Source organism: Pseudophryne corroboree, chromosome 7, assembly GCF_028390025.1.
Source record: "Pseudophryne corroboree isolate aPseCor3 chromosome 7, aPseCor3.hap2, whole genome shotgun sequence".
NCBI classification, from domain to species: Eukaryota; Metazoa; Chordata; class Amphibia; order Anura; family Myobatrachidae; genus Pseudophryne; species Pseudophryne corroboree.
In genome coordinates, this window is record NC_086450.1 from 441,930,719 (window position 1) to 441,958,150 (window position 27,432).

The window sequence follows — 27,432 nt, forward strand, 5'->3', positions numbered from 1 at the left end:
GGGGTGCCTTGGGGCATTTGTAGGGGTACCCTGGGTTGATGGTAAGAAACAATTCAAATTATTTATGGTCAATGTAATAGGCAAAACCAGTGCTTGTGACTTCCAATCATAAAATATGTGGACAAGCAGAAGTGAATACTGTCTCTCATTACATATATATTTACATATGCGATTAGCATTGCGAAGGACAGCTCTCCCGATAAGAGCTGTCCTTCGCGATCCCTGAAGGCTCCCCTCTGCGGTGCTGACCTGGCGGCCGGGGCTTTGTACATTAGCAAAATGCGGTAAACGGGGGTTTACCGCATTTTCCACTTAGCACATTCCGCCCAATTTACTTAATTTAATATTATTCTCTGAATTTCTCAATAAGAAACTTTTGGCCTAGGGGTGCCGTGAAAAAAATTCTGATGTTCTAGGGCGCCAGCCAATGAAGGGAGCAGTGGCGTATCTATAATGGGAGCTTAACATTTGTATGTCCCCCCCTCAAAAAAAAAACAACCAACCAGTTTCCTGCAAATTATTATTATTATTATTATTATTATCCTTTATTTATATAGCGCCACAAGGGTTCCGCAGCGCCCAATTACAGAGTACATAAACAAATAATCAAACAGGAAAACAGCAACTTACAGTTGACGACAATATAGGACAAGTACAGGGTAAATAAACATAGCTACATCAGCAGATGACACTGGAATAAGTATCAGGTGGCAGAAGACTGCTGGATTTGGTGCAGCTGAAGATTATTAAAGTAAGAAAAGGGTAAGCACATGAGGGAAGAGGGCCCTGCTCGTGAGAGCTTACATTCTAAAGGGGAGGGGTAGACAGACAGGAGTGAGACAGATGGGGTACATAGAGAGCGTGGAACAGAGGTTTAGGATGAGATTTGGCTGGGTTTGGTGAAGAAGTGGGTCTTGAGAGCCCGTTTGAAGTTTTGTAGAGAGGTGGAGAGTCTGAGGGGGAGAGTTAGGGAATTCCAAAGAAGTGGTGCAGCACGTGAAAAATCTTGGAGGTAGGAGTGGGAGGAAGTAATCCGTAGGCAGGATAGTCGGCGAGCATTAGCAGAGCGAAGAGGACGGGTGGGAGTGTAAAGCGAGATAAGATCAGAGATGTAGATGGGAGAGGAGTGGGTGAGGGCTTTGTAAGTAAGTGTGAGAAGCTTAAAATGGATTCTGAAAGGGAAGGGGAGCCAGTGAAGGTCTAGTAAGAGAGGAGAGGTGGACGTAGTGCGTTTGGTGAGGAAAATGAGCCGGGCAGCAGCATTGAGGATAGATTGGAGTGGAGAGAGGTATTTGTCAGGAATGCCAGTCAGGAGGAGATTACAGTAGTCCAGTCTGGAGATGACCAGTGAGTGGATAAGAGTCTTAGTAGTATCCTGGGTCAGAAAGGGTCTGATCCTGAAAATATTTTTTAGATGAAAACGGCAGGTTTGTGAGAGGTGCTGAATGTGTGGTTTGAAGGAGAAGGAGAAGTCAAGGATTACTCCAAGACAGCGCACTTGGGGGGTAGAGGAGATAGTAGTGTCATCAATAGATAATGAGATTGTAGGAGGTGAGGTTTTGCGGGAGGGAGGGAAGATGATCAGCTCGGTCTTAGACATGTTAAGTTTAAGAAAGTGCTGGGACATCCAGGAAGAGACAGCAGAGAGACAGTTGGAGATACGAGTGAGGAGAGTAGGGGAGAGGTCTGGAGAGGAAAGATAGATTGGAGCGTCATCAGCATAGAGATGATATTGGAAACCAAAAGAACTAATGAGCTTACCTAGTGAGGACGTATAGAGAGAGAAGAGAAGAGGACCAAGGATAGAACCTTGGGGTACCCCTACAGTTAGTGGAAGTGAGGGGGAGGTGGAGTCATGAGAGGAGACAGAGAATGAACGGTCAGAAAGGTAGGACGACAACCAAGAGAGGGCAGTGTCACGCAGACCAATGGAGTGAAGGATTTGCAGTAGGAGAGGATGGTCCACAGTGTCAAAAGCAGCAGAGAGATCAAGTAGAATAAGTAGAGAGTAGTGTCCCTTAGATTTAGCAGCATGGAGGTCATTGCATACTTTTGTAAGGGCAGTTTCAGTGGAGTGGAGAGGACGGAAGCCAGATTGGAATGGGTCAAGCAGTGAGTGTGAGGAAAGAAAGGAAGTAAGGCGGTTGTAGACAATACGCTCAAGGAGTTTGGAGGCAAAAGGGAGGAGAGAGATGGATCGGTGGTTGGAGAGAGTGTTTGGATCAAGGGTAGGTTTTTTAAGAATAGGAGAGATGAGTGCGTGCTTGAATGCAGAGTGGACAGTGCCTGATGAGAGGGAGAGATTGAGAAGGTGGGAAAGATGGGAACAAGCAAAAGAAGAGAGGTAGCGGAGGAGGCGGGAGGGGATAGGGTCAAGTGGGGAGATGGTGAGGGGACAGGAACGAATGAGGGCCATGACTTCCTCTCCAGATGCATGGGAGAAAGATGACAGAGTTGGTGCGAGGGATGGGGAGGGTTGGTAAGGGATGGGAGAAGGCTGGTTACTGATGGTCTGGTGTGATGTGATGTCCTGACGTATGGAGTCAATTTTGGATGTGAAGTAAGTGGCAAAGTCAAGAGCAGAGAGTGAGGAAGGGAGACGAGGTGGAGGTGGGCAGAGGAGTGAGTTGAGAGTGGCAAAGAGGCGCCGGGGGTTGGAAGACTGGGAGGAGATGAGGTTCTTGAAGTATGACTGTTTAGCAAGAGAAAGGGCAGCACTGAAGGATGAGAGCATAAGTTTGAAATGGAGGAAGTCTGCCTTAGAGCGTGATTTCCTCCAGTGTCGCTCAGCAGTACGTGAGCATTTTTGCAGATATCTAGTGCATTTGGTGTGCCAGGGTTGAGGTGTTAATTTGCGAGGGTGAATAGGGGTTGGTGGAGCAACAGAGTCAAGAGCAGAAGTAAGGGAAGCATTGTATGTGGAAGTGGCTTGTTCAGGGCATGAGAGAGAGAGAATAGGAGAGAGAAGTGAGTCAAACAGGGAGGAAAGGAATGTGGTGTCAATAGCTTCAATGTTACGCTTAGTGATGGTAGCCTTAGGAGGTAGAGATGGGGAAGTCGAGAGAGATAGGTTAAAGGAGAGCAGGTGGTGGTCAGAGAGGGGAAATGGGGAGTTGGAAAAATCAGAAATATCACAGCGGTGAGTGAAGACCAGATCCAGTGAGCTCCCATTCACATGGGAGGGTGAGGAGGTCCACCGGGAGAGACCAAGTGAAGAGGTGAGGTTAAGGAGTTTAGAGGCAGGGGATTGTGTGGGGATGTCAATAGGGATGTTGAAATCGCCTAGGATAATGGTGGGAATGTCAGAAGAGAGGAAGTGAGGAAGCCAGGTAGCAAAGTTGGCGATGAATTTGGAAGCAGTGCCAGGGGGACGGTAAATGACAGCTACTCTAAGATGGACTGCTTGGAAGAGGCGTATGGCGTGGACCTCAAATGTAGAGAATATAAGGGATGGTTCTGGTGGTATGAGTTGGTAGGAGTAACTAGAAGGTAAAAGGACCCCAACACCACCCCCATGGCGACCCCCAGGTCGGGGGGGGGGGGGTGAATGTGAGGCCCCCAGAAGAGAGAGCAGCAGCAGAAGTAGTGTCAGAGGGCGTAATCCAAGTTTCAGTAATGGCTAGTAGGTGTAGGGAGTTGGAAATGAAAAGGTCATGAGTGGGGACCAGTTTGTTACAAACAGATCTGGCATTCCAGAGGGCACAGGATAGGGGGTATGAGTTTGTGGGAGAGATGTGAATGAGATTTTCAGGGTTGCTGTAGCGATGAGGAGGGCAGGGATGATGAGAGAGTAGTGATGATACGGGTGCCTGAGCTAGGAGGGGAAACTGCAGGAGGTGGGCAGGGAGGGAGGTCAGTGTGATGTGGATGGGGGTGTGGGGAGGTGACAGGGAAGGGAGAGAGGGAGCAGGGCTGAGTTGTGTGGTAGCAGGACCATGGGGCAGAGGTGAATGAAAGTGGGGTAACAGGAAAGGTGGGGGAAGGAAACAGAGGGATGGAGGGGAGACAGAGGAGGGGAGAGAGGAGGAGGTGTAGCAGACTAGGGGGGAAGGATAAAGATACATTATTAGGTAGACACTGAGTGATGTGGGGAGTATAAGAAAGCCTTGACATAGTGTTAAGTAGGTAAATAGGTTGAGGGAAAGTGGAAGTAGGAGAGGAGACTGTAAGGGAATCCGAGCAGAAGAATTGCAGAAATGCAGGTGAGAAAAGCAGTGTAGGCTCAAGGGGTGTAGATTTAGTATGAAATGAGTCAAAAGCGTAGATAAAGTGGGTGCAGAAATGTATTTGGACTGTAAGAAATGAAAGGATTGTGAGAGGTTTAAGAAGCAATGGTAATTATGTTAGATTTTTTTAAGTATTTGCAGGTAAAATTGCATTGGTGCAGCTGTGCTTAAAAAACAAAATTACAATAATACAGATGCAAGCATTTGTAGGTGAAATGGACGGTTTTTGAAATGTCCAAGTAAGGTTGTTCCGTGCTAATTAATCAGATGCAACAATCAGGAGGTGAGTGATCTGAGGAGTAAGTGACTCACATTTGTTATTAGTTCTTCAGTTTTTTTTGTTTTGTTTGATTGGTGTGCTTCTGTTTTCCTTCTTTTTCACTTCGATTGAACGCTGATTGAACGCTGCTGTTATATGTCAATTTTATCACGCTTTGATAAAAATGCACGCTTAGATCAGTAAATGCACAGCCAAACGGCTTTGCACAGCCTACACCATAGGACTTAAGTAGAAGACTATTACAAGTGAAACCAATTATTGAAATCTGTAACCACACCCCACCCCCTCAAATGCCAGGCAATAAATTACCTTAAAAACAACAACCAGGCATTCCACAAAGATTAAACTGGGTCTATATCATTCAAAACTTAAAAAAGTACTTCAAAATCACATACTATGCAATAATGTTTCAATTTGCATTACCCAGCAGAGTTAGCTTTGCATATATAGATATAGTGCAGCAGAATATGTTGGTAGTTGTAGTCAATTGTAATTACCCAGCAGAGTTAGCTTTGCATATATAGATATAGTGCAGCAGAATATGTGAACACACAAATGTGTGTTGATAACTCTGCCTCCCTAGCATTAAAGTGGCTGTTTATAAATTTCCTCTGCAAGGCTATACAACTGTGGGCTCGTAATGCTTAAATGCTTTTTTTTTTTTGTATGGTCCCTACCTATATTAATAGGATTTAAAAAAAAAAAAAGATCATGTAGTTATAATATACACCTCACTGCATACTTGCCTGCCCTCCTGGAACAGCCAGGAGACTCCTGGCCATCTGGGAAAGTGGTCAAGTCTCCCGATGCTGGGATGCAACTGCCCGCATAGGGAGGTAAAAATGGGCGGGGCGATGATGCAATTCGTACTGAATTGTGTCATCATAGTCTCATCCCCACTTTACAATGTCAGTAATGTGGCCATTGTATAGTGGGGGAAGGGCCACGGAGACGCATTTGTCTCCCCATGTCCCCAGACTGACCCTTATGTCGGTACCCCTGTCATCATTGCACTAAGTGTCATTTACGTGCTGAAATCTGTGAGTGATTTGCTTGTGCAATTGTGCAAAAAAAAAATTGCTGTGTACTTTATAGGTTCATACGTTAATGCCCACTGCATGTTGAATGGTGCAATATCAACTGATGGTGACATACTATTATTTAAAAATAACTAACGTCACATGTTGGAAATTCTGTGCGTGTTGCAAAATGTGCAAAAGATCATTACGGAATCTGAAACCAGTCAATCCGCAAGTCCGCACCTATAAGGGCTCCCTGATCTAGAAAGTGAGTCCAGCCTATATTTACTGATGTGTCTTACAGCATAGTTGTACTATGTAGACAGATCAGTGTAACGCCACATTCCGAATCGGCAGCTTTCACACCTGCGTCCTCTCTACAATGCATATCCTCTTCTCCTCTGGTGTCAGAATTACAAATGTTTACAATGCATACCATAGATGTTATCCGTCAGCTTATATAGTTACTGTTCTGTCGCCAGACTCAATGGAAAAAACAAAACAAAGCAGGTTTGTGAAACTGGGAAGAGACACAGAACAGCACAGACCTGGTCGCACGCAGGCTTTTTTTGCACTGCTGCGACCAGGTAATGCACTGCACGACCAGGTTTTTTGCACTGCTGCGACCAGGTAATGCACTGCACGACCAGGTTTTTTTGCACTGCTGCGACCAGGTAATCGCCGCCTACAGGGGAGGGGGTAAACGCTGTGCAGGGGTGCGACTGGCTGTGCAGAGAGCTGCACAAACAAAAGTTTGTGCAATTCCTGCGCAGCCCAGGACTTACTCACCCACTGCGACGATCCGGACTGTTGCTGACGTCAGAAATCCGCCTCCCGAACGGCTGGGCACGCCTGCGTTTTCCCAGACACTCCCTGGAAACGGTGAGTTGCCGCCCACGTACGCCTTCTTCCTGTCAATCTTCTTGTGATCGCCGCTGCGATCGCTTTCTTCGCGCAATCCGTTGCTGTCCGGCGACCCTTGTCGCCAATTTAATGATGAGATGGCTTTAAACTTTCTAAGCCATATATAAAGTAAGATCTGCGAATATATTTAATGGATTGTTACTGTGATAATTCAGTATCTAGCAAGCAAATGCCCATCCCTCCGTGGGTTCAAATGCAATCACCAATTTGGGTCGCTAAACTGGTGCAATGACGGTCAATAAAATTATCTAATAATGAGAAATGCATGTGGCTAAACAGGCACAACAACACACATCCCATACATAAAAGCTACACTCACTGCCCTTTTCCACACGTTACCTACTACCATACCACACTGGGTATGCCCAACTCCGTTTTGATCTTGGAGGCAATACAGTGTTGGGCCTGGTTAGTACTTTAGTGGGAGACCACTTAGGAATACCAGGTGTTGTAGGTCTACAGTGGCATTTAATTGTTGATTGCATTTGAACCCACGGAGGGATGGGCATTTGCTTGCTAGATACTGAATTATCACAGTAACAATCCATCAAATCTATTCGCAGATCTTACTTTATATATGGCTTAGAAAGTTTAAAGCCATCTCATCATTAAATTGGGTATCTTGTGTTTTTTTATTTATTATTATTTTTTCTTAGTAATTTTAATTAGTGTACCTAGCCTTTTATTACATATAAACTATTAAAAGTTATGTATTAATTACTTCATTATCACATTTTCATCCACACAGACATCATATCTGCAAGTAACTCTCCGGGAATGAGTGCTCCCAACCAAGGTCATTTTTTCTTCTCTTTTTAATTTCAAATATGGTTGGACCTTTGGGAGCACCGCTGACAATCACCATTTTTTCTGCCCATAGATATTTATTCTGATGGTAGAAGGTGATTTATCTTAGACTATCGTCTAATTTGTCAGTTTTCCTCGGAGCGAATATTTCATTTATTGTTTTCTTCATAATCTCTCTTTTTGATCCTGTGCGGCATTCCCAAACCCAAACCCCCCCCCCCTTTTCTGACCCTTGTCGCCAGCCAGCGACGCGCCTGTGCATTGCGGATCACACGCATGCGCTGTTCAGACCTGATCGCACGGCTGCAAAAAAATGCCGCGTACGACTGGGTCTGAATGACCCCCCATATCGTTCACAGAGGCTTAAGGGCGGGTGTAAATACACGCTGATTAGGAAGAGGATAGTTGCCGGCACCAGCCAGGCACTTATTTAATAACAGTTATTTATATAGTGCACGCATATTCCGCAGCGCTTTACAGAGGATATTTGACCATTCAGTCCCTGCCCCAGTGGAGCTTACAATCTATATTTCTTACCACATACATACACACACACACACTTTGGGATTAATTAACCTACCAGTATATTTTTGGATTATAAAAGGAAGTTGGAGCACCCATAATGTTTGCTTGAATTTAGTTCTCTGCTCTCAGGAATAGTGGGTGACTTTGATGAACTACCCTCTCACGTTTGCAGCCTGGTGATATTGCCACCAGAAAATGACCAAGGGCAGAAGAAGATGACCTGCCCTCCGAAGGTATCCCAGCCCACAACACAGCCCATCATATCTGAGACGTACCTTTGCATCGACACCTTTGAAACCAAAGACACCAAGAACAGGCCATTCAAGGTCAAGAAGAACGAAAGCCTTGATGTCCTCATCAAAGATTCGACTGGTAGGCGCGATATTTGCATACTAACATGGAGATAAAATGCATGAATTAATGCACATCAACGTATGTGTCTGTTGCTTTCTTGTAGGCTGGTGGCTGGTGGAGAATGAAGAGAAATGTTTGGCATGGTTTCCGGCTCCATACCTGATAAAGTCAGAGCCTTTAAATAGTGACGCGAGGAGGACGTCATGCAGCCGTGGTGAGACTCGCGGCACTCAGCACTATAGCAGCTGCAGTGGGCCCACCTAGTGAACGTGCAACACACAATATAAGCACACGAGGTGCACATCAATGCCACCTGCAAACTGGGCCGTCAAATTGTGATCACCCTTAAATCATAGGAAACACCAAGGTTGCTGCACAGACACCTGTGGAAGTTTTTAGACATGTCCTCAGTTTGGTTCTTCTCTCAGTGGGCTGTGGAGTACACAGTAGAACCATCATCCCACAATGACATTTAACCATACAGCACCCTCTTACACAAAAAACGTGTAGATACTGAAGCATAATTGTTTGCCCAGACCCACTAGACTACAGAGCAAGTCATGCTACTACTTTGCAAAAGTCTTGATTGTATTTACAAAGGCCCCAGTCAGATCTTATTAATACTAGCCAGGTACATGGAATATTGGTAGATAGTTATAACTGGATGCCACCGGATTCAAGGTCTATGGCAGGTATTCCCAACCTCGGTCCTCAAGGCACACTAACTATGCAGGTTTAAAAGTTAGCCAGGCTTCAGCACAGATGGTTAAATGAAAATAACAGGTACTATTTAAGTTACCTGTGCTCAAACATGGATATCACCAAAACCCAGGGAGCAGGAGAGCGACTCCATCACCTCCCGCCCAGCATCTCACCTGCGGTGCGGCTCTGCTCATCTGCCCAGCCCCGCTCATGGCAACCCAGTGGTGTCCCTGGCAACTTCGGCGTTGATACATGACCCTGATTACTGATAGCAGGTGGCAGGTGAATGGGTGAGGGGGAAGGTAAATGGGTGATGGTGGCAGAGGCACTATTCTGGGGGCATTACTTGTATCTGGCATTATAGATTATAGGAGGGGCAAAAAATATTAAATATTCCGAAATAAAGAATAATCCATTATCCAAAATGCTTCTGGTCCCAAGCATTTTGGATAAGGGATAGTCAACCTGATATACATACTGCATTCATGGACTTGACTTGAGAGCTCTTTGTTGTTCAGTCACACTGTCCTTTATACCATTTTGGAATGCTGATGTGCCCGGGATCCGAACCCATTGCATATGGCATTGCAGTTTTACACTATTTATTCAGCTATCTGCCCTTGCATAGAAAGCTAGAGAATTCCAAGATGGAGAGTTGTAAATATTTGAAGCTTACCTTGTACTTTATGTAGGGGGGATCAGCGTTACAGCTGGGCAGATCTATGTAGTGTGTGGCTGCAAGGGATTGGATGTGCGGCCAGTGTCGGACTGGGGCATGAAGGGCTCACCGGGGGGATGCAGTGATAGGGGCCCATACTTAAGGGTGTGGCCAGCCTACAAAGGGGGTGTGGCCAGCCTCCACAGAGGCTTAAAATATACAATAGTCTAGTGCAGTGTAATGCAACATATCTACCATGTATAATACAAGTGCACAGTCTGGAACTTGATCCCTAGAGGAAGGAGTGGGCACTCAGGCATTGGGGCCTACCGGTGGTTTCCCTGGTACCCCTGTGGGCCAGTCCGACCCTGTGTGTGGTTGCACTGTACATAGATCTGCTCAATAATGGTGCTTGTTTTTTTTTTAACGGGGAACAGGTAGCGTCATATAGTTAGAAATCTTATAGTTTTTAAGTGGGATCAAGTGGCTCTGTGGGTGGGGTGCTTGGCTGGAATACAGCAGGTTGTGGGTTGGAGTCCCGGGTGTGACAGTATATTGGAATGTATTATTTAATGAGGGGTATTGTGGCTGAATGGCAGCGAGCTCTTGGGTTAAGTGCATGAATGCGGTATAAAGAGGATTTGTGTCCAAATCCATTTTCTTGCAGTGTTCTATAAATGTGTGTGTATATATATATATATATATATATATATATATACCATAGTGTACTGCCCGGCACTCCTGGTCCTGTATGTTCAATGGCCTGGGTGCCCTCCGTCCTGGTATGGTTATAGCGAACAAATACAGCGTCACTCCAGGGCTTGTACAGTGCAAAATAACAAAGTGTATTAAGCAAATCACAATTCCAACGTTTCGGGGCCTGCAGCCCCTTTGTCAAGGTGTGAATATTTGTATGTGAAAAAACCATTACCTTTAAAGCTGGTGGCCACCACGTGCAAGGAGGAGCTTTCCCCGCGCTGTCCGTCGCTCCTGGAGCCGGGGGTTTCCAGCGCTGTGCGTATAACGCGGCACCCGCGCCGTATGACCACTTCCGGTCTCCCGTTGCCATGGCATCACGATTGGTCCCCGGCCTGGTCGCCCTGGCAACCTAGCCGCTTTCCAATGAACTTGCGCGCCGGGGTCTGCAAAGAAACATAGTGACCAAGTGTACCGCGGGAGATGGCATCTGGTAATCTGGTCTTGAAAAAGGCTCTGTCTTGAGCCGAAACATTGACCATGACCTTGTGAGTATGTGCTGTTGGCATTAAAGGCTCGCTTTGTACATTTTGAAGAAGTCTGGTGAGTGCATCCTTATTTTTGAAGAGATATATATATATATATATATATATATACGCAGTGCGGTGCCTGCTCATGCGCAGAACATTAAACATCGGAGATTTATGTAAATCTTAGAATCAGACTCTATATATATATTTAACCAATATCTCCCCCTATTATCTAATAACACTGTTCTGTAACATTTCTTTTATCTTTGGCCTAATCTAAGCCGGACAGGGCCACGTCAGTTCAGGAGTTTATCCCCAATAACAGCCCCGTTTTCACCCGAAAACGGGGCTATTTCACCCGTTAACACACAGGTTTCACTAAACCTGTGTGTTTACGGGTGTAAAAGCACGTTTTACCGGCCAAGCTAATCAAATAGCCCGACCGCAACACCCGAAGAAACATCAGGGAATTTTACTCCCGATATCTCTTTGGGGCAAATTGAATATCCCAGTTAGTATCAGAGAGAGTGAGGAAGAGAAAGGGACAGTTTCAGGTAGAGAGAGAAACAGTGTCAAGGAGAGAGATGAGCAAGAGGAGAGAGAATGTTAGGGAGAGAGAAGCTAGAGTGTTAGAGAGGAGTGAGAGTGTTAGGGAGAGAGAGAGTGTTAGGGAGAGAGAGAGAAAGAGAGAGAAGCAAGAGTGTTAGGGAGAGAGAGAGAGAGAGAGAGAGAGAGGAGAGAGTATGTTAGAGAGAGGGGAGAGAGTGTTAGGGAGAGAGAGAGAGAGAGAGAGAGAGGGGGGTTAGTGTTAGGGATAGAGAGAGGAGCGAGAGTGTTCGGGAGAGAGAGAGAAAGGGGAGAGGGAGTGTTAGGGAGAGAGATGAGAGAGAGTGTTAGGGAGAGAGGAGAGAGAGTGTTAGAGAGAGAGACAGAGAGAGAGTGTGTTATGGAGAAAGAGTGGAACAGGGAGAGAGATGGAGTGAGAGAGACACTATTGTACCTGTCTTGATTACACAGCAGCACAGGAGGCGGGCACTCCTCTGTATTAAGCCACGCCCCTAAAACACCCAGGATTTGCGGCAGTTTGACACTGCTTTGCTGGGAGTTAGGGGTGGGGGAGCGCGGCTGCCTAATCCTTGTGCTGCATGGAGGTTATGATGTGCGTTTTTTAAACTGACTGCACATCGCTCCTCCTCCACCGGCGCCTCTCATGTTTGGCGGGGGCAAGCTGTCCCCTTGCCCCACCCATTCTGATGCCTCTAGGGGTGAGTAATGGAAGGGGTACTACACTTACCTATACCTGCCTATACTTGCCAAAGGTCAACTGCTGTGTAGACTAAGAGGAAAAGATTTAAAAAAAACATTGTTAGTGGATGAACAAGCAGAGAGACAAACTGCAAACAGTGGTGTGGTTGTGTAGAGAGAAAGATCTCCATGTAATATGTTACTCTAACTATTAAGGTCATGAAAAATGCCTAAATTAAGGACAGTAATCCCAAAGGGCCTATTGTTTTTATACAATACACACATTGGGGGGGGGGGGATAAGTTCTTTCTTATAGTAATAAGTGGGTACCTTCAGAAAAGAAATTTGACCAGTAAATAATAAAAGCTATAAATTGCTTACATTTAGGGGTCAATCCAATTAGGTATGAGTTGCAATTGCTGCGACGTTTCAACACTGGCAACGGCACCCAAACTCGCACCCTTTGTGGGTAGATAGGGCTGCGGGCACTTTTGAGAGAGTTTGGGCTATCGTAAAGTGCGTCTGTTGTAAGACAAACTCGCACCCTATGTGGCCAGATAGGGCTACGGGCACTTTTGAGAGAGTTTGGGCTATTGGAAAGTGCGTCTGTTGTAAGACAAACTCGCACCTAATGAAATTGACCCCTCAGTTGTTAAATGCGATAATATAGTAAAATATAATGGTGTAATTGTGGGCCTGATTCAGTTGTGGTTGTTACAGCGATCGTTTCTGCAATCTTTTGCCGTTCGCAATTGCATCGCAGTCCACCCTGAGTGAGTCTGAGCAGTTGTAGGCTGAGCCAGTCTCCTAGAAACACAGGTCACAATGGGTAATTTATGCACGCGCACGGAAAGGTGTTTGAACAGAACTGACACGCCTGTGTACAGATAGCAACCCCCCGTTACCACCCCAAACACTGACTTCCTGTCAGTCACTTTGCGATGGGATCCTCTATGTGAGCTTGATCGCATCTTGGGGGTCATTCCGACCCGTTCACACGCATCGGTTCTTCGCTGCGGTGCGAGCTGGTCAGAAAAACGCGCATGCGCGGCGGGGCCTGGGCAACGACGCCTCCAACGACAAATGTGATCGCAGCAGCGATCGCAAGAAGATGGACAGGCAGAAGGCGTTCCGGGGCGGATACTCACCATTTCCAGCTGTTTCGGGGAGTGGTAAGAGAAATGCAGGCGTGTCCAGGAGGACAGAGGGCGGATGTCGGACGTCACAGCCGGGACCTTCATCGCTGGATCCGTCGCACTGGGTAAGCAGCTGCAGGGCTGGTCTTGTTTTGAGTGAAGCTTTTTTAGCATAGCAGGGCTGCACAAGCGAACGCAGCCCTGCTATGCTAAAATACACTCCCCCATAGGCGGAGATCAGTTGATCGCACCAGCAGTAAAAGTTGCTACGTGCGATCAACTCGGAATGACCCACCCTTGTGCGCAGTGCAGCTTACACACATGCGCAGTGAAAAAGCATTGAGCTACTTGCGTGCAACAGCAGCTTTGGGTTCGCATCTGAATAGGGGCAACCTATGTGGGAAGGAAAAGGACTCTAGGAAAAAGGGTCATGGGGGCCATTCCGAGTTGATCGCTCGCTGCAGATTTTTGCAGCGCATCGATCAGGAAAAAGGAATGGCAAAACTGTGCATTCTGCGCAATGTGCACGCGCGTCGTACGGGTACAAAGAGGATCGTTGCTGTGCACTGGATCTAAGAGATTAACAGAAAGAAGGCGTTTATGGGTGTCAATAGCCCGACCGCAACACCCGAAGAAACATCAGGGAATTTTACTCCCGATGTCTCTTTGGGGCAAATTGAATATCCCAGTAAGTATCAGAGAGAGTGAGGAAGAGAAAGGGACAGTTTCAGGTAGAGAGAGAAACAGTGTCAAGGAGAGAGATGAGCAAGAGGAGAGAGAATGTTAGGGAGAGAGAAGCTAGAGTGTTAGAGAGGAGCGAGAGTGTTAGGGAGAGAGAGAGTGTTAGGGAGAGAGAGAGAAAGAGAGAGAAGCAAGAGTGTTAGAGAGAGAGAGAGAGAGAGAGAGAGGGGAGAGAGAGTATGTTAGAGAGAGGGGAGAGAGTGTTAGGGAGAGAGAGAGAGAGAGAGAGAGAGGGGGGGGTCGTGTTAGGGATAGAGAGAGCAGCGAGAGTGTTCGGGAGAGAGAGAGAGAAAGGGGAGAGGCAGTGTTAGGGAGAGAGAGGAGAGAGAGGAGAGAGAGTGTTAGGGAGAGAGGAGAGAGAGTGTTAGAGAGAGAGACAGAGAGAGAGTGTGTTATGGAGAAAGAGTGGAACAGGGAGAGAGATGGAGTGAGAGAGACACTATTGTACCTGTCTTGATTACACAGCAGCACAGGAGACGGGCACTCCTCTGTATTAAGCCACGCCCCTAAAACACCCAGGATTTGCGGCAGTTTGACACTGCTCTGCTGGGAGTTAGGGGTGGGGAAGCGCGGCTGCCTAATCCTTGTGCTGCATGGAGGTTATGATGTGCGTTTTTTAAACTGACTGCACATCGCTCCTCCTCCACCGGCGCCTCTCATGTTTGGCGGTGGCAAGCTGTCCCCTTGCCCCACCCATTCTGATGCCTCTAGGGGTGAGTAATGGAAGGGGTACTATACTTACCTATACCTGCCTATACTTGCCAAAGGTCAACTGCTGTGTAGACTAAGAGGAAAAGATTTAAAAAAAACATTGTTAGTGGATGAACAAGCAGAGAGACAAACTGCAAACAGTGGTGTGGTTGTGTAGAGAGAAAATCTCTATGTAATATGTTACTCTAACTATTAAGGTCATGAAAAATGCCTAAATTAAGGACAGTAATCCCAAAGGGCCTATTGTTTTTATACAATATACACATTGGGGGGGGGGGGGGGGGGATAAGTTCTTTCTTATAGTAATAAGTGGGTACCTTCAGAAAAGAAATTTGACCAGTAAATAATAAAAGCTATAAATTGCTTACATTTAGGGGTCAATCCAATTAGGTATGAGTTGCAATTGCTGCGACGTTTCAACACTGGCAACGGCACCCAAACTCGCACCCTTTGTGGGTAGATAGGGCTGCGGGCACTTTTGAGAGAGTTTGGGCTATCGTAAAGTGCGTCTGTTGTAAGACAAACTCGCACCCTATGTGGCCAGATAGGGCTACGGGCACTTTTGAGAGAGTTTGGGCTATTGGAAAGTGCGTCTGTTGTAAGACAAACTCGCACCTAATGAAATTGACCCCTCAGTTGTTAAATGCGATAATATAGTAAAATATAATGGTGTAATTGTGGGCCTGATTCAGTTGTGGTTGTTACAGCGATCGTTTCTGCAATCTTTTGCCGTTCGCAATTGCATCGCAGTCCACCCTGAGTGAGTCTGAGCAGTTGTAGGCTGAGCCAGTCTCCTAGAAACACAGGTCACAATGGGTAATTTATGCACGCGCACGGAAAGGTGTTTGAACAGAACTGACACGCCTGTGTACAGATAGCAATAGCAACCCCCCGTTACCACCCCAAACACTGACTTCCTGTCAGTCACTTTGCGATGGGATCCTCTATGTGAGCTTGATCGCATCTTGGGGGTCATTCCGACCCGTTCACACGCATCGGTTCTTCGCTGCGGTGCGAGCTGGTCAGAAAAACGCGCATGCGCGGCGGGGCCTGGGCAACGACGCCTCCAACGACAAATGTGATCGCAGCAGCGATCGCAAGAAGATGGACAGGCAGAAGGCGTTCCGGGGCGGATACTCACCATTTCCAGCTGTTTCGGGGAGTGGTAAGAGAAATGCAGGCGTGTCCAGGAGGACAGAGGGCGGATGTCGGACGTCACAGCCGGGACCTTCATCGCTGGATCCGTCGCACTGGGTAAGCAGCTGCAGGGCTGGTCTTGTTTTGAGTGAAGCTTTTTTAGCATAGCAGGGCTGCACAAGCGAACGCAGCCCTGCTATGCTAAAATACACTCCCCCATAGGCGGAGATCAGTTGATCGCACCAGCAGTAAAAGTTGCTACGTGCGATCAACTCGGAATGACCCACCCTTGTGCGCAGTGCAGCTTACACACATGCGCAGTGAAAAAGCATTTAGCTACTTGCGTGCAACAGCAGCTTTGGGTTCGCATCTGAATAGGGGCAACCTATGTGGGAAGGAAAAGGACTCTAGGAAAAAGGGTCATGGGGGCCATTCCGAGTTGATCGCTCGCTGCAGATTTTTGCAGCGCATCGATCAGGAAAAAGGAATGGCAAAACTGTGCATTCTGCGCAATGTGCACGCGCGTCGTACGGGTACAAAGAGGATCGTTGCTGTGCACTGGATCTAAGAGATTAACAGAAAGAAGGCGTTTATGGGTGTCAATAGCCCGACCGCAACACCCGAAGAAACATCAGGGAATTTTACTCCCGATGTCTCTTTGGGGCAAATTGAATATCCCAGTAAGTATCAGAGAGAGTGAGGAAGAGAAAGGGACAGTTTCAGGTAGAGAGAGAAACAGTGTCAAGGAGAGAGATGAGCAAGAGGAGAGAGAATGTTAGGGAGAGAGAAGCTAGAGTGTTAGAGAGGAGCGAGAGTGTTAGGGAGAGAGAGAGTGTTAGGGAGAGAGAGAGAGAAAGAGAGAGAAGCAAGAGTGTTAGAGAGAGAGAGAGAGAGAGAGGAGAGAGAGTATGTTAGAGAGAGGGGAGAGAGTGTTAGGGAGAGAGAGAGAGAGAGAGAGAGGGGGGGGTCGTGTTAGGGATAGAGAGAGCAGCGAGAGTGTTCGGGAGAGAGAGAGAAAGGGGAGAGGCAGTGTTAGGGAGAGAGAGGAGAGAGAGTGTTAGGGAGAGAGGAGAGAGAGTGTTAGAGAGAGAGACAGAGAGAGAGTGTGTTATGGAGAAAGAGTGGAACAGGGAGAGAGATGGAGTGAGAGAGACACTATTGTACCTGTCTTGATTACACAGCAGCACAGGAGACGGGCACTCCTCTGTATTAAGCCACGCCCCTAAAACACCCAGGATTTGCGGCAGTTTGACACTGCTCTGCTGGGAGTTAGGGGTGGGGAAGCGCGGCTGCCTAATCCTTGTGCTGCATGGAGGTTATGATGTGCGTTTTTTAAACTGACTGCACATCGCTCCTCCTCCACCGGCGCCTCTCATGTTTGGCGGGGGCAAGCTGTCCCCTTGCCCCACCCATTCTGATGCCTCTAGGGGTGAGTAATGGAAGGGGTACTATACTTACCTATACCTGCCTATACTTGCCAAAGGTCAACTGCTGTGTAGACTAAGAGGAAAAGATTTAAAAAAAACATTGTTAGTGGATGAACAAGCAGAGAGACAAACTGCAAACAGTGGTGTGGTTGTGTAGAGAGAAAATCTCTATGTAATATGTTACTCTAACTATTAAGGTCATGAAAAATGCCTAAATTAAGGACAGTAATCCCAAAGGGCCTATTGTTTTTATACAATATACACATTGGGGGGGGGGGGGATAAGTTCTTTCTTATAGTAATAAGTGGGTACCTTCAGAAAAGAAATTTGACCAGTAAATAATAAAAGCTATAAATTGCTTACATTTAGGGGTCAATCCAATTAGGTATGAGTTGCAATTGCTGCGACGTTTCAACACTGGCAACGGCACCCAAACTCGCACCCTTTGTGGGTAGATAGGGCTGCGGGCACTTTTGAGAGAGTTTGGGCTATCGTAAAGTGCGTCTGTTGTAAGACAAACTCGCACCCTATGTGGCCAGATAGGGCTACGGGCACTTTTGAGAGAGTTTGGGCTATTGGAAAGTGCGTCTGTTGTAAGACAAACTCGCACCTAATGAAATTGACCCCTCAGTTGTTAAATGCGATAATATAGTAAAATATAATGGTGTAATTGTGGGCCTGATTCAGTTGTGGTTGTTACAGCGATCGTTTCTGCAATCTTTTGCCGTTCGCAATTGCATCGCAGTCCACCCTGAGTGAGTCTGAGCAGTTGTAGGCTGAGCCAGTCTCCTAGAAACACAGGTCACAATGGGTAATTTATGCACGCGCACGGAAAGGTGTTTGAACAGAACTGACACGCCTGTGTACAGATAGCAACCCCCCGTTACCACCCCAAACACTGACTTCCTGTCAGTCACTTTGCGATGGGATCCTCTATGTGAGCTTGATCGCATCTTGGGGGTCATTCCGACCCGTTCACACGCATCGGTTCTTCGCTGCGGTGCGAGCTGGTCAGAAAAACGCGCATGCGCGGCGGGGCCTGGGCAACGACGCCTCCAACGACAAATGTGATCGCAGCAGCGATCGCAAGAAGATGGACAGGCAGAAGGCGTTCCGGGGCGGATACTCACCATTTCCAGCTGTTTCGGGGAGTGGTAAGAGAAATGCAGGCGTGTCCAGGAGGACAGAGGGCGGATGTCGGACGTCACAGCCGGGACCTTCATCGCTGGATCCGTCGCACTGGGTAAGCAGCTGCAGGGCTGGTCTTGTTTTGAGTGAAGCTTTTTTAGCATAGCAGGGCTGCACAAGCGAACGCAGCCCTGCTATGCTAAAATACACTCCCCCATAGGCGGAGATCAGTTGATCGCACCAGCAGTAAAAGTTGCTACGTGCGATCAACTCGGAATGACCCACCCTTGTGCGCAGTGCAGCTTACACACATGCGCAGTGAAAAAGCATTGAGCTACTTGCGTGCAACAGCAGCTTTGGGTTCGCATCTGAATAGGGGCAACCTATGTGGGAAGGAAAAGGACTCTAGGAAAAAGGGTCATGGGGGCCATTCCGAGTTGATCGCTCGCTGCAGATTTTTGCAGCGCATCGATCAGGAAAAAGGAATGGCAAAACTGTGCATTCTGCGCAATGTGCACGCGCGTCGTACGGGTACAAAGAGGATCGTTGCTGTGCACTGGATCTAAGAGATTAACAGAAAGAAGGCGTTTATGGGTGTCAATAGCCCGACCGCAACACCCGAAGAAACATCAGGGAATTTTACTCCCGATGTCTCTTTGGGGCAAATTGAATATCCCAGTAAGTATCAGAGAGAGTGAGGAAGAGAAAGGGACAGTTTCAGGTAGAGAGAGAAACAGTGTCAAGGAGAGAGATGAGCAAGAGGAGAGAGAATGTTAGGGAGAGAGAAGCTAGAGTGTTAGAGAGGAGCGAGAGTGTTAGGGAGAGAGAGAGTGTTAGGGAGAGAGAGAGAGAAAGAGAGAGAAGCAAGAGTGTTAGAGAGAGAGAGAGAGAGAGAGAGAGAGAGAGAGAGAGAGAGAGAGAGGAGAGAGAGTATGTTAGAGAGAGGGGAGAGAGTGTTAGGGAGAGAGAGAGAGAGAGAGAGAGGGGGGGGGGTCGTGTTAGGGATAGAGAGAGCAGCGAGAGTGTTCGGGAGAGAGAGAGAGAGAGAAAGGGGAGAGGCAGTGTTAGGGAGAGAGAGGAGAGAGAGGAGAGAGAGTGTTAGGGAGAGAGGAGAGAGAGTGTTAGAGAGAGAGACAGAGAGAGAGTGTGTTATGGAGAAAGAGTGGAACAGGGAGAGAGATGGAGTGAGAGAGACACTATTGTACCTGTCTTGATTACACAGCAGCACAGGAGACGGGCACTCCTCTGTATTAAGCCACGCCCCTAAAACACCCAGGATTTGCGGCAGTTTGACACTGCTCTGCTGGGAGTTAGGGGTGGGGAAGCGCGGCTGCCTAATCCTTGTGCTGCATGGAGGTTATGATGTGCGTTTTTTAAACTGACTGCACATCGCTCCTCCTCCACCGGCGCCTCTCATGTTTGGCGGTGGCAAGCTGTCCCCTTGCCCCACCCATTCTGATGCCTCTAGGGGTGAGTAATGGAAGGGGTACTATACTTACCTATACCTGCCTATACTTGCCAAAGGTCAACTGCTGTGTAGACTAAGAGGAAAAGATTTAAAAAAAACATTGTTAGTGGATGAACAAGCAGAGAGACAAACTGCAAACAGTGGTGTGGTTGTGTAGAGAGAAAATCTCTATGTAATATGTTACTCTAACTATTAAGGTCATGAAAAATGCCTAAATTAAGGACAGTAATCCCAAAGGGCCTATTGTTTTTATACAATATACACATTGGGGGGGGGGGGGGGATAAGTTCTTTCTTATAGTAATAAGTGGGTACCTTCAGAAAAGAAATTTGACCAGTAAATAATAAAAGCTATAAATTGCTTACATTTAGGGGTCAATCCAATTAGGTATGAGTTGCAATTGCTGCAACGTTTCAACACTGGCAACGGCACCCAAACTCGCACCCTTTGTGGGTAGATAGGGCTGCGGGCACTTTTGAGAGAGTTTGGGCTATCGTAAAGTGCGTCTGTTGTAAGATAAACTCGCACCCTATGTGGCCAGATAGGGCTACGGGCACTTTTGAGAGAGTTTGGGCTATTGGAAAGTGCGTCTGTTGTAAGACAAACTCGCACCTAATGAAATTGACCCCTCAGTTGTTAAATGCGATAATATAGTAAAATATAATGGTGTAATTGTGGGCCTGATTCAGTTGTGGTTGTTACAGCGATCGTTTCTGCAATCTTTTGCCGTTCGCAATTGCATCGCAGTCCACCCTGAGTGAGTCTGAGCAGTTGTAGGCTGAGCCAGTCTCCTAGAAACACAGGTCACAATGGGTAATTTATGCACGCGCACGGAAAGGTGTTTGAACAGAACTGACACGCCTGTGTACAGATAGCAACCCCCCGTTACCACCCCAAACACTGACTTCCTGTCAGTCACTTTGCGATGGGATCCTCTATGTGAGCTTGATCGCATCTTGGGGGTCATTCCGACCCGTTCACACGCATCGGTTCTTCGCTGCGGTGCGAGCTGGTCAGAAAAATGCGCATGCGCGGCGGGGCCTGGGCAACGACGCCTCCAACGACAAATGTGATCGCAGCAGCGATCGCAAGAAGATGGACAGGCAGAAGGCGTTCCGGGGCGGATACTCACCATTTCCAGCTGTTTCGGGGAGTGGTAAGAGAAATGCAGGCGTGTCCAGGAGGACAGAGGGCGGATGTCGGACGTCACAGCCGGGACCTTCATCGCTGGATCCGTCGCACTGGGTAAGCAGCTGCAGGGCTGGTCTTGTTTTGAGTGAAGCTTTTTTAGCATAGCAGGGCTGCACAAGCGAACGCAGCCCTGCTATGCTAAAATACACTCCCCCATAGGCGGAGATCAGTTGATCGCACCAGCAGTAAAAGTTGCTACGTGCGATCAACTCGGAATGACCCACCCTTGTGCGCAGTGCAGCTTACACACATGCGCAGTGAAAAAGCATTGAGCTACTTGCGTGCAACAGCAGCTTTGGGTTCGCATCTGAATAGGGGCAACCTATGTGGGAAGGAAAAGGACTCTAGGAAAAAGGGTCATGGGGGCCATTCCGAGTTGATCGCTCGCTGCAGATTTTTGCAGCGCATCGATCAGGAAAAAGGAATGGCAAAACTGTGCATTCTGCGCAATGTGCACGCGCGTCGTACGGGTACAAAGAGGATCGTTGCTGTGCACTGGATCTAAGAGATTAACAGAAAGAAGGCGTTTATGGGTGTCAATAGCCCGACCGCAACACCCGAAGAAACATCAGGGAATTTTACTCCCGATGTCTCTTTGGGGCAAATTGAATATCCCAGTAAGTATCAGAGAGAGTGAGGAAGAGAGAGGGACAGTTTCAGGTAGAGAGAGAGAAACAGTGTCAAGGAGAGAGATGAGCAAGAGGAGAGAGAATGTTAGGGAGAGAGAAGCTAGAGTGTTAGAGAGGAGCGAGAGTGTTAGGGAGAGAGAGAGTGTTAGGGAGAGAGAGAGAGAAAGAGAGAGAAGCAAGAGTGTTAGAGAGAGAGAGAGAGAGAGAGAGAGAGAGAGGAGAGAGAGTATGTTAGAGAGAGGGGAGAGAGTGTTAGGGAGAGAGAGAGAGAGAGAGAGAGAGAGAGAGAGAGAGAGGGGGGGGGGTCGTGTTAGGGATAGAGAGAGCAGCGAGAGTGTTCGGGAGAGAGAGAGAGAAAGGGGAGAGGCAGTGTTAGGGAGAGAGAGGAGAGAGAGGAGAGAGAGTGTTAGGGAGAGAGGAGAGAGAGTGTTAGAGAGAGAGACAGAGAGAGAGTGTGTTATGGAGAAAGAGTGGAACAGGGAGAGAGATGGAGTGAGAGAGACACTATTGTACCTGTCTTGATTACACAGCAGCACAGGAGACGGGCACTCCTCTGTATTAAGCCACGCCCCTAAAACACCCAGGATTTGCGGCAGTTTGACACTGCTCTGCTGGGAGTTAGGGGTGGGGAAGCGCGGCTGCCTAATCCTTGTGCTGCATGGAGGTTATGATGTGCGTTTTTTAAACTGACTGCACATCGCTCCTCCTCCACCGGCGCCTCTCATGTTTGGCGGGGGCAAGCTGTCCCCTTGCCCCACCCATTCTGATGCCTCTAGGGGTGAGTAATGGAAGGGGTACTATACTTACCTATACCTGCCTATACTTGCCAAAGGTCAACTGCTGTGTAGACTAAGAGGAAAAGATTTAAAAAAAACATTGTTAGTGGATGAACAAGCAGAGAGACAAACTGCAAACAGTGGTGTGGTTGTGTAGAGAGAAAATCTCTATGTAATATGTTACTCTAACTATTAAGGTCATGAAAAATGCCTAAATTAAGGACAGTAATCCCAAAGGGCCTATTGTTTTTATACAATATACACATTGGGGGGGGGGGGATAAGTTCTTTCTTATAGTAATAAGTGGGTACCTTCAGAAAAGAAATTTGACCAGTAAATAATAAAAGCTATAAATTGCTTACATTTAGGGGTCAATCCAATTAGGTATGAGTTGCAATTGCTGCGACGTTTCAACACTGGCAACGGCACCCAAACTCGCACCCTTTGTGGGTAGATAGGGCTGCGGGCACTTTTGAGAGAGTTTGGGCTATCGTAAAGTGCGTCTGTTGTAAGACAAACTCGCACCCTATGTGGCCAGATAGGGCTACGGGCACTTTTGAGAGAGTTTGGGCTATTGGAAAGTGCGTCTGTTGTAAGACAAACTCGCACCTAATGAAATTGACCCCTCAGTTGTTAAATGCGATAATATAGTAAAATATAATGGTGTAATTGTGGGCCTGATTCAGTTGTGGTTGTTACAGCGATCGTTTCTGCAATCTTTTGCCGTTCGCAATTGCATCGCAGTCCACCCTGAGTGAGTCTGAGCAGTTGTAGGCTGAGCCAGTCTCCTAGAAACACAGGTCACAATGGGTAATTTATGCACGCGCACGGAAAGGTGTTTGAACAGAACTGACACGCCTGTGTACAGATAGCAACCCCCCGTTACCACCCCAAACACTGACTTCCTGTCAGTCACTTTGCGATGGGATCCTCTATGTGAGCTTGATCGCATCTTGGGGGTCATTCCGACCCGTTCACACGCAGCGGTTCTTCGCTGCGGTGCGAGCTGGTCAGAAAAACGCGCATGCGTGGCGGGGCCTGGGCAACGACGCCTCCAACGACAAATGTGATCGCAGCAGCGATCGCAAGAAGATGGACAGGCAGAAGGCGTTCCGGGGCGGATACTCACCATTTCCAGCTGTTTTCGGGGAGTGGTAAGAGAAATGCAGTCGTGTCCAGGAGGACAGAGGGCGGATGTCGGACGTCACAGCCGGGACCTTCATCGCTGGATCCGTCGCACTGGGTAAGCAGCTGCAGGGCTGGTCTTGTTTTGAGTGAAGCTTTTTTAGCATAGCAGGGCTGCACAAGCGAACGCAGCCCTGCTATGCTAAAATACACTCCCCCATAGGCGAAGATCAGTTGATTGCACCAGCAGTAAAAGCTGCTACGTGCGATCAACTCGGAATGACCCACCCTTGTGCGCAGTGCAGCTTACACACATGCGCAGTGAAAAAGCATTGAGCTACTTGCGTGCAACAGCAGCTTTGGGTTCGCATCTGAATAGGGGCAACCTATGTGGGAAGGAAAAGGACTCTAGGAAAAAGGGTCATGGGGGCCATTCCAAGTTGATCGCTCGCTGCAGATTTTCACAGCGCATCGATCAGGTAAAAGAAATGGCAAAACTGCGCATTCTGCGCAATGTGCACGCGCGTCGTACGGGTACAAAGAGGATCGTTGCTGTGCAATGGATCTAAGAGATTAACAGAAAGAAGGCGTTTATGGGTGTCAACTGACCATTTTCTGGGAGTGGTAGGGAAAACGCAGGCATGTCCGGGCATTTGCAGGGCGGGTGTCTGACGTAATTTCCAGCACCAAAAAGACTGAAGTGATCGCAAGCGCTGAGTAAGTCCAGAGCTACTCAGAAACTGCGCAAAATGTTTTTGCTGAGCTCAGCTGCACAGGCGTTCGCACTCTTGCAAAGCGAAAATACACTCCCCCGTGGGCAGCGACTATGCGTTTGCACGGCTGCTGAAAGTAGCTAGCGAGCGATCAACTCGGAATGACCCCCATGTCACCTTTATTATATGCAAAGATAGGGAAACAGTCATTCCATTTCATCATTTGGTTATTCTATGGGGGAGATGTATTAAGCTGTTCAGAGTGGTAAAGTGGAGAGAGATAAAGTAGCAGACAATCAGCTCCTAACTGCCATGTTACAGGCTGTGTTTGAAAAATGACAGATAGTAACTGATTGGTTGTTAGTTATTCTTTCTCCACTTTATCACTCTTCAAGGCTTAATATACCTGCCCCCAGTTCATTGATAAGAAGGTAAGCCATTCCACTATCTCCATAGTAGTGGCTTATCTAGTTTTGACATTAGGCTTCCCACTACTACTGTGGGCATTATGTGTCTAAGTGGCACTACTGCCGCGGGCATTATTTGTAAGGGGCATTACTACTGTGGGCATTATGTGTATAATGGGCACTACTGTATAGCGCAACATGACTAAGGGGTGCTACTGTGTGACGTAATGTGAAAAAGGGACACTACTATGTTGTGTACTATGAATCAGGGGCACTATGTGTGGTGTAATGTGAATAAGATTGTTCTATTGTGTGGTGTAATTTGAACTGAAAGTACTATTGTGTGGCCATTACCCTTCTTTGTGAGACCACACCCCTTTTAGCAGGCAGCTCGCTATCACTTTACAAAGTATGGGAGGGCTCAAATTTAAAGTTTGCGGGGGGGCGCCGATCACCCTAGCACCGCCCCTGCCCCCACACCATCTGTATGTCCTATACTGAGCTACCCCCTTCTGCATGTTTTGGATTGTCCTCTCTCCCCCACCATAGTCTCTGTTTTGTACTGTGCTCTCAATACCCCCCACCACACAGTCAATTACACAAGTATGGTAACTTACCTCCTGCATGTTATCCTCCAGTCCTTGCTGCCTCTGCGACCCCTCCCGTCATCTTCAACTGACACTTTGCAGATCTCTTTGCCAGTCACCCAACACACTGCAAATCTCTTTGCCAGAACTTTGCCAGATGATGATCTAAACAACCAGAATTTCTTGGTCAGACATACTATGTGTATAATTGTACTGCTACATTTTGTTGTGCACTTTCAATTTTATTCATTTGCAATTTATCTATTTTATTGACTTTTTTCATTTAAACCCAAGATCCTGTCTCATAGAGACCCAAGTTATCTGCTCCAGATTATATCTTCGCTAGTGTTAGGACCATGTTAGTATCATACAATACCCACAGTGTGCAGGTTACAGTCATAATGTTAGAGCTACTGTAACTATCCTTTATATTACAAATGACATTATGTGTATAAGTGGCACTACTACTGTAGACATTCTGTGTATAAGGGGCACTACTGCTGTTCGCATTATGTTTAAGGGGCACTACTACTGCGGGCATTATGTGTATAATGGGTACTACTACTGTGGGCATTATGTGTAAGGTACACTACTACTGTGGGCATTATGTGTAAAGGGCACTACTACTGTGAGCATTATGTGTATAAGGGGCACTACTGTGGACATTATGTATAAGGGGCACTACCATGGGCATTGTGTTTAAAGCATTATGTATAAAGGGCACTACTGTCTGCCATTAGGTGTACAAGGGCCACTGTTACTGTGGACATTATGTGTATATGGGGCACCATGACTATGGGCATTATGTATATAAGGGGCACTACTAATGTGTGCATTATTTGTATGGGGCATTACTACTGTGGGCATTATGTGTGTAATGGGCACTACTGTGAAGCATAATATGACTAGGGGGCGCTACTGTGTGATGTAATATGAATAAGGGACACTATGTGGCATACTATGAATCAGGGGCACTATGCAGTGTAATGTGACTAAGATTGTGCTTTTGTGTGTCGTAATTTAAACTTGGAGTACTATTTTGTGGCCACGCCCCTTCTTTGTGAGACCACACCCCTTTTTCAGGCAGCTCGCTGTCATTTTACAAAGTATGGGAGGGCTCAAATGTATAGTTTGCAAGGGGGCGTCAATCACCCTAGCACTGCTCCTGCCCGTCTCACACCATCTGTGTGTCCTATACTGAGCTGCCCCCTTGTTTTGTATTGTCCGCTCTACCCCACTATACTGTAGTCTCTATTTTGTACTGTGCTCTTAATTCCCCCCACCACACACACAATTACACAAGTATGGTAACTTACCTCCTGCATGTTGTCCTCCAGTCCTTGCTGCCTCTGCCCCTCCCATCGTCTACAACTGACACTTTGCAGATCTCTTTACCGGTCACCCGACACTCTGCAAATCTCTTTGCCAGAACTTTGCCAGATGATGAAAAAACAGAAAAGACTATTTTTAAGCATAGTACTAGTTTAAGTACAATAAAATATCCATGAGTCAACAGCTTTTCCAATTTTCCTTAAACCAAACGTACTTTCAAATTTATCAATTTGCCATTTATCTGTTTTATTTACTTTTTCATCCCAAAGCAAGATCCTGCCTCATAGAGACTTATCTGCATCCTCTGTATGTGTGCTTATCCTCCATACTGCCCTCTTTATTTCTGTAACGCTACATTTTCATTCCTAAATATGTCATTCCTTCCTGAGCTTCTCCTAATTATGTGTCCCTGTACCTGTATTCCCTGTTCTGTCTATCTTGTATTGCCTTTCAGCTGACTATACTGCACTCTGTCTTCCTTACCCTCCTCCATCATACCCTGCTATGTAGGACTCACCTCCTCCTACCTGTCTTCCTGCATGGTGACTGGAAAATTCAGCAACTGTAGATAGAATGTTACAGGATCAAGCATTGTGATGTCAAAGGCTAGTGATGTCACAGGCTAGGTGTGTGATGTCACAGTAACAGCAGCAAAGCTACCAAGTTACAGCTATCTTACATATACATTTTAAACATCAATTATAACTGGATTTACATGAATTTCTAGTTTAAAAAAATGAGACTAGTATAGAAAATGAAGTATAAGGCAATGTTGTACAGAGTGCCTCAATATACAGGTAAAGAGAAAATATAAGTAAAAATAAATCCTAGACTAAATCACCACTTATATTTTACAAGGATATAAAGCTCTTTATCCAAAAGGCTGAATTAATCGTGTGTGTGTGTGTGTGTGTGTGTGTGTGTGTGTGTGTGTGTGTGTGTGTGTGTGTGTGTGTGT

General features: G+C 46.9%; 1 protein-coding gene and 1 pseudogene across 1 annotated transcript in view; both read left to right on the plus strand.

Annotated features, from left to right (window-relative positions):
• The window catches only part of LOC134945559 (NADPH oxidase organizer 1-like), a 103,233-nt gene that overhangs the window by 65,892 nt on the left and 9,909 nt on the right, over positions 1 to 27,432 (plus strand). Inside the window, exons 5-6 of the mRNA XM_063934922.1 lie at positions 7,954 to 8,153; positions 8,239 to 8,349. Of these exons, the coding sequence (XP_063790992.1) occupies positions 7,954 to 8,153; positions 8,239 to 8,349 (311 nt within the window). The remainder of the gene's footprint in view (positions 1 to 7,953; positions 8,154 to 8,238; positions 8,350 to 27,432) is intronic.
• LOC134945988 (5S ribosomal RNA) lies at positions 6,787 to 6,906 on the plus strand (annotated as a pseudogene).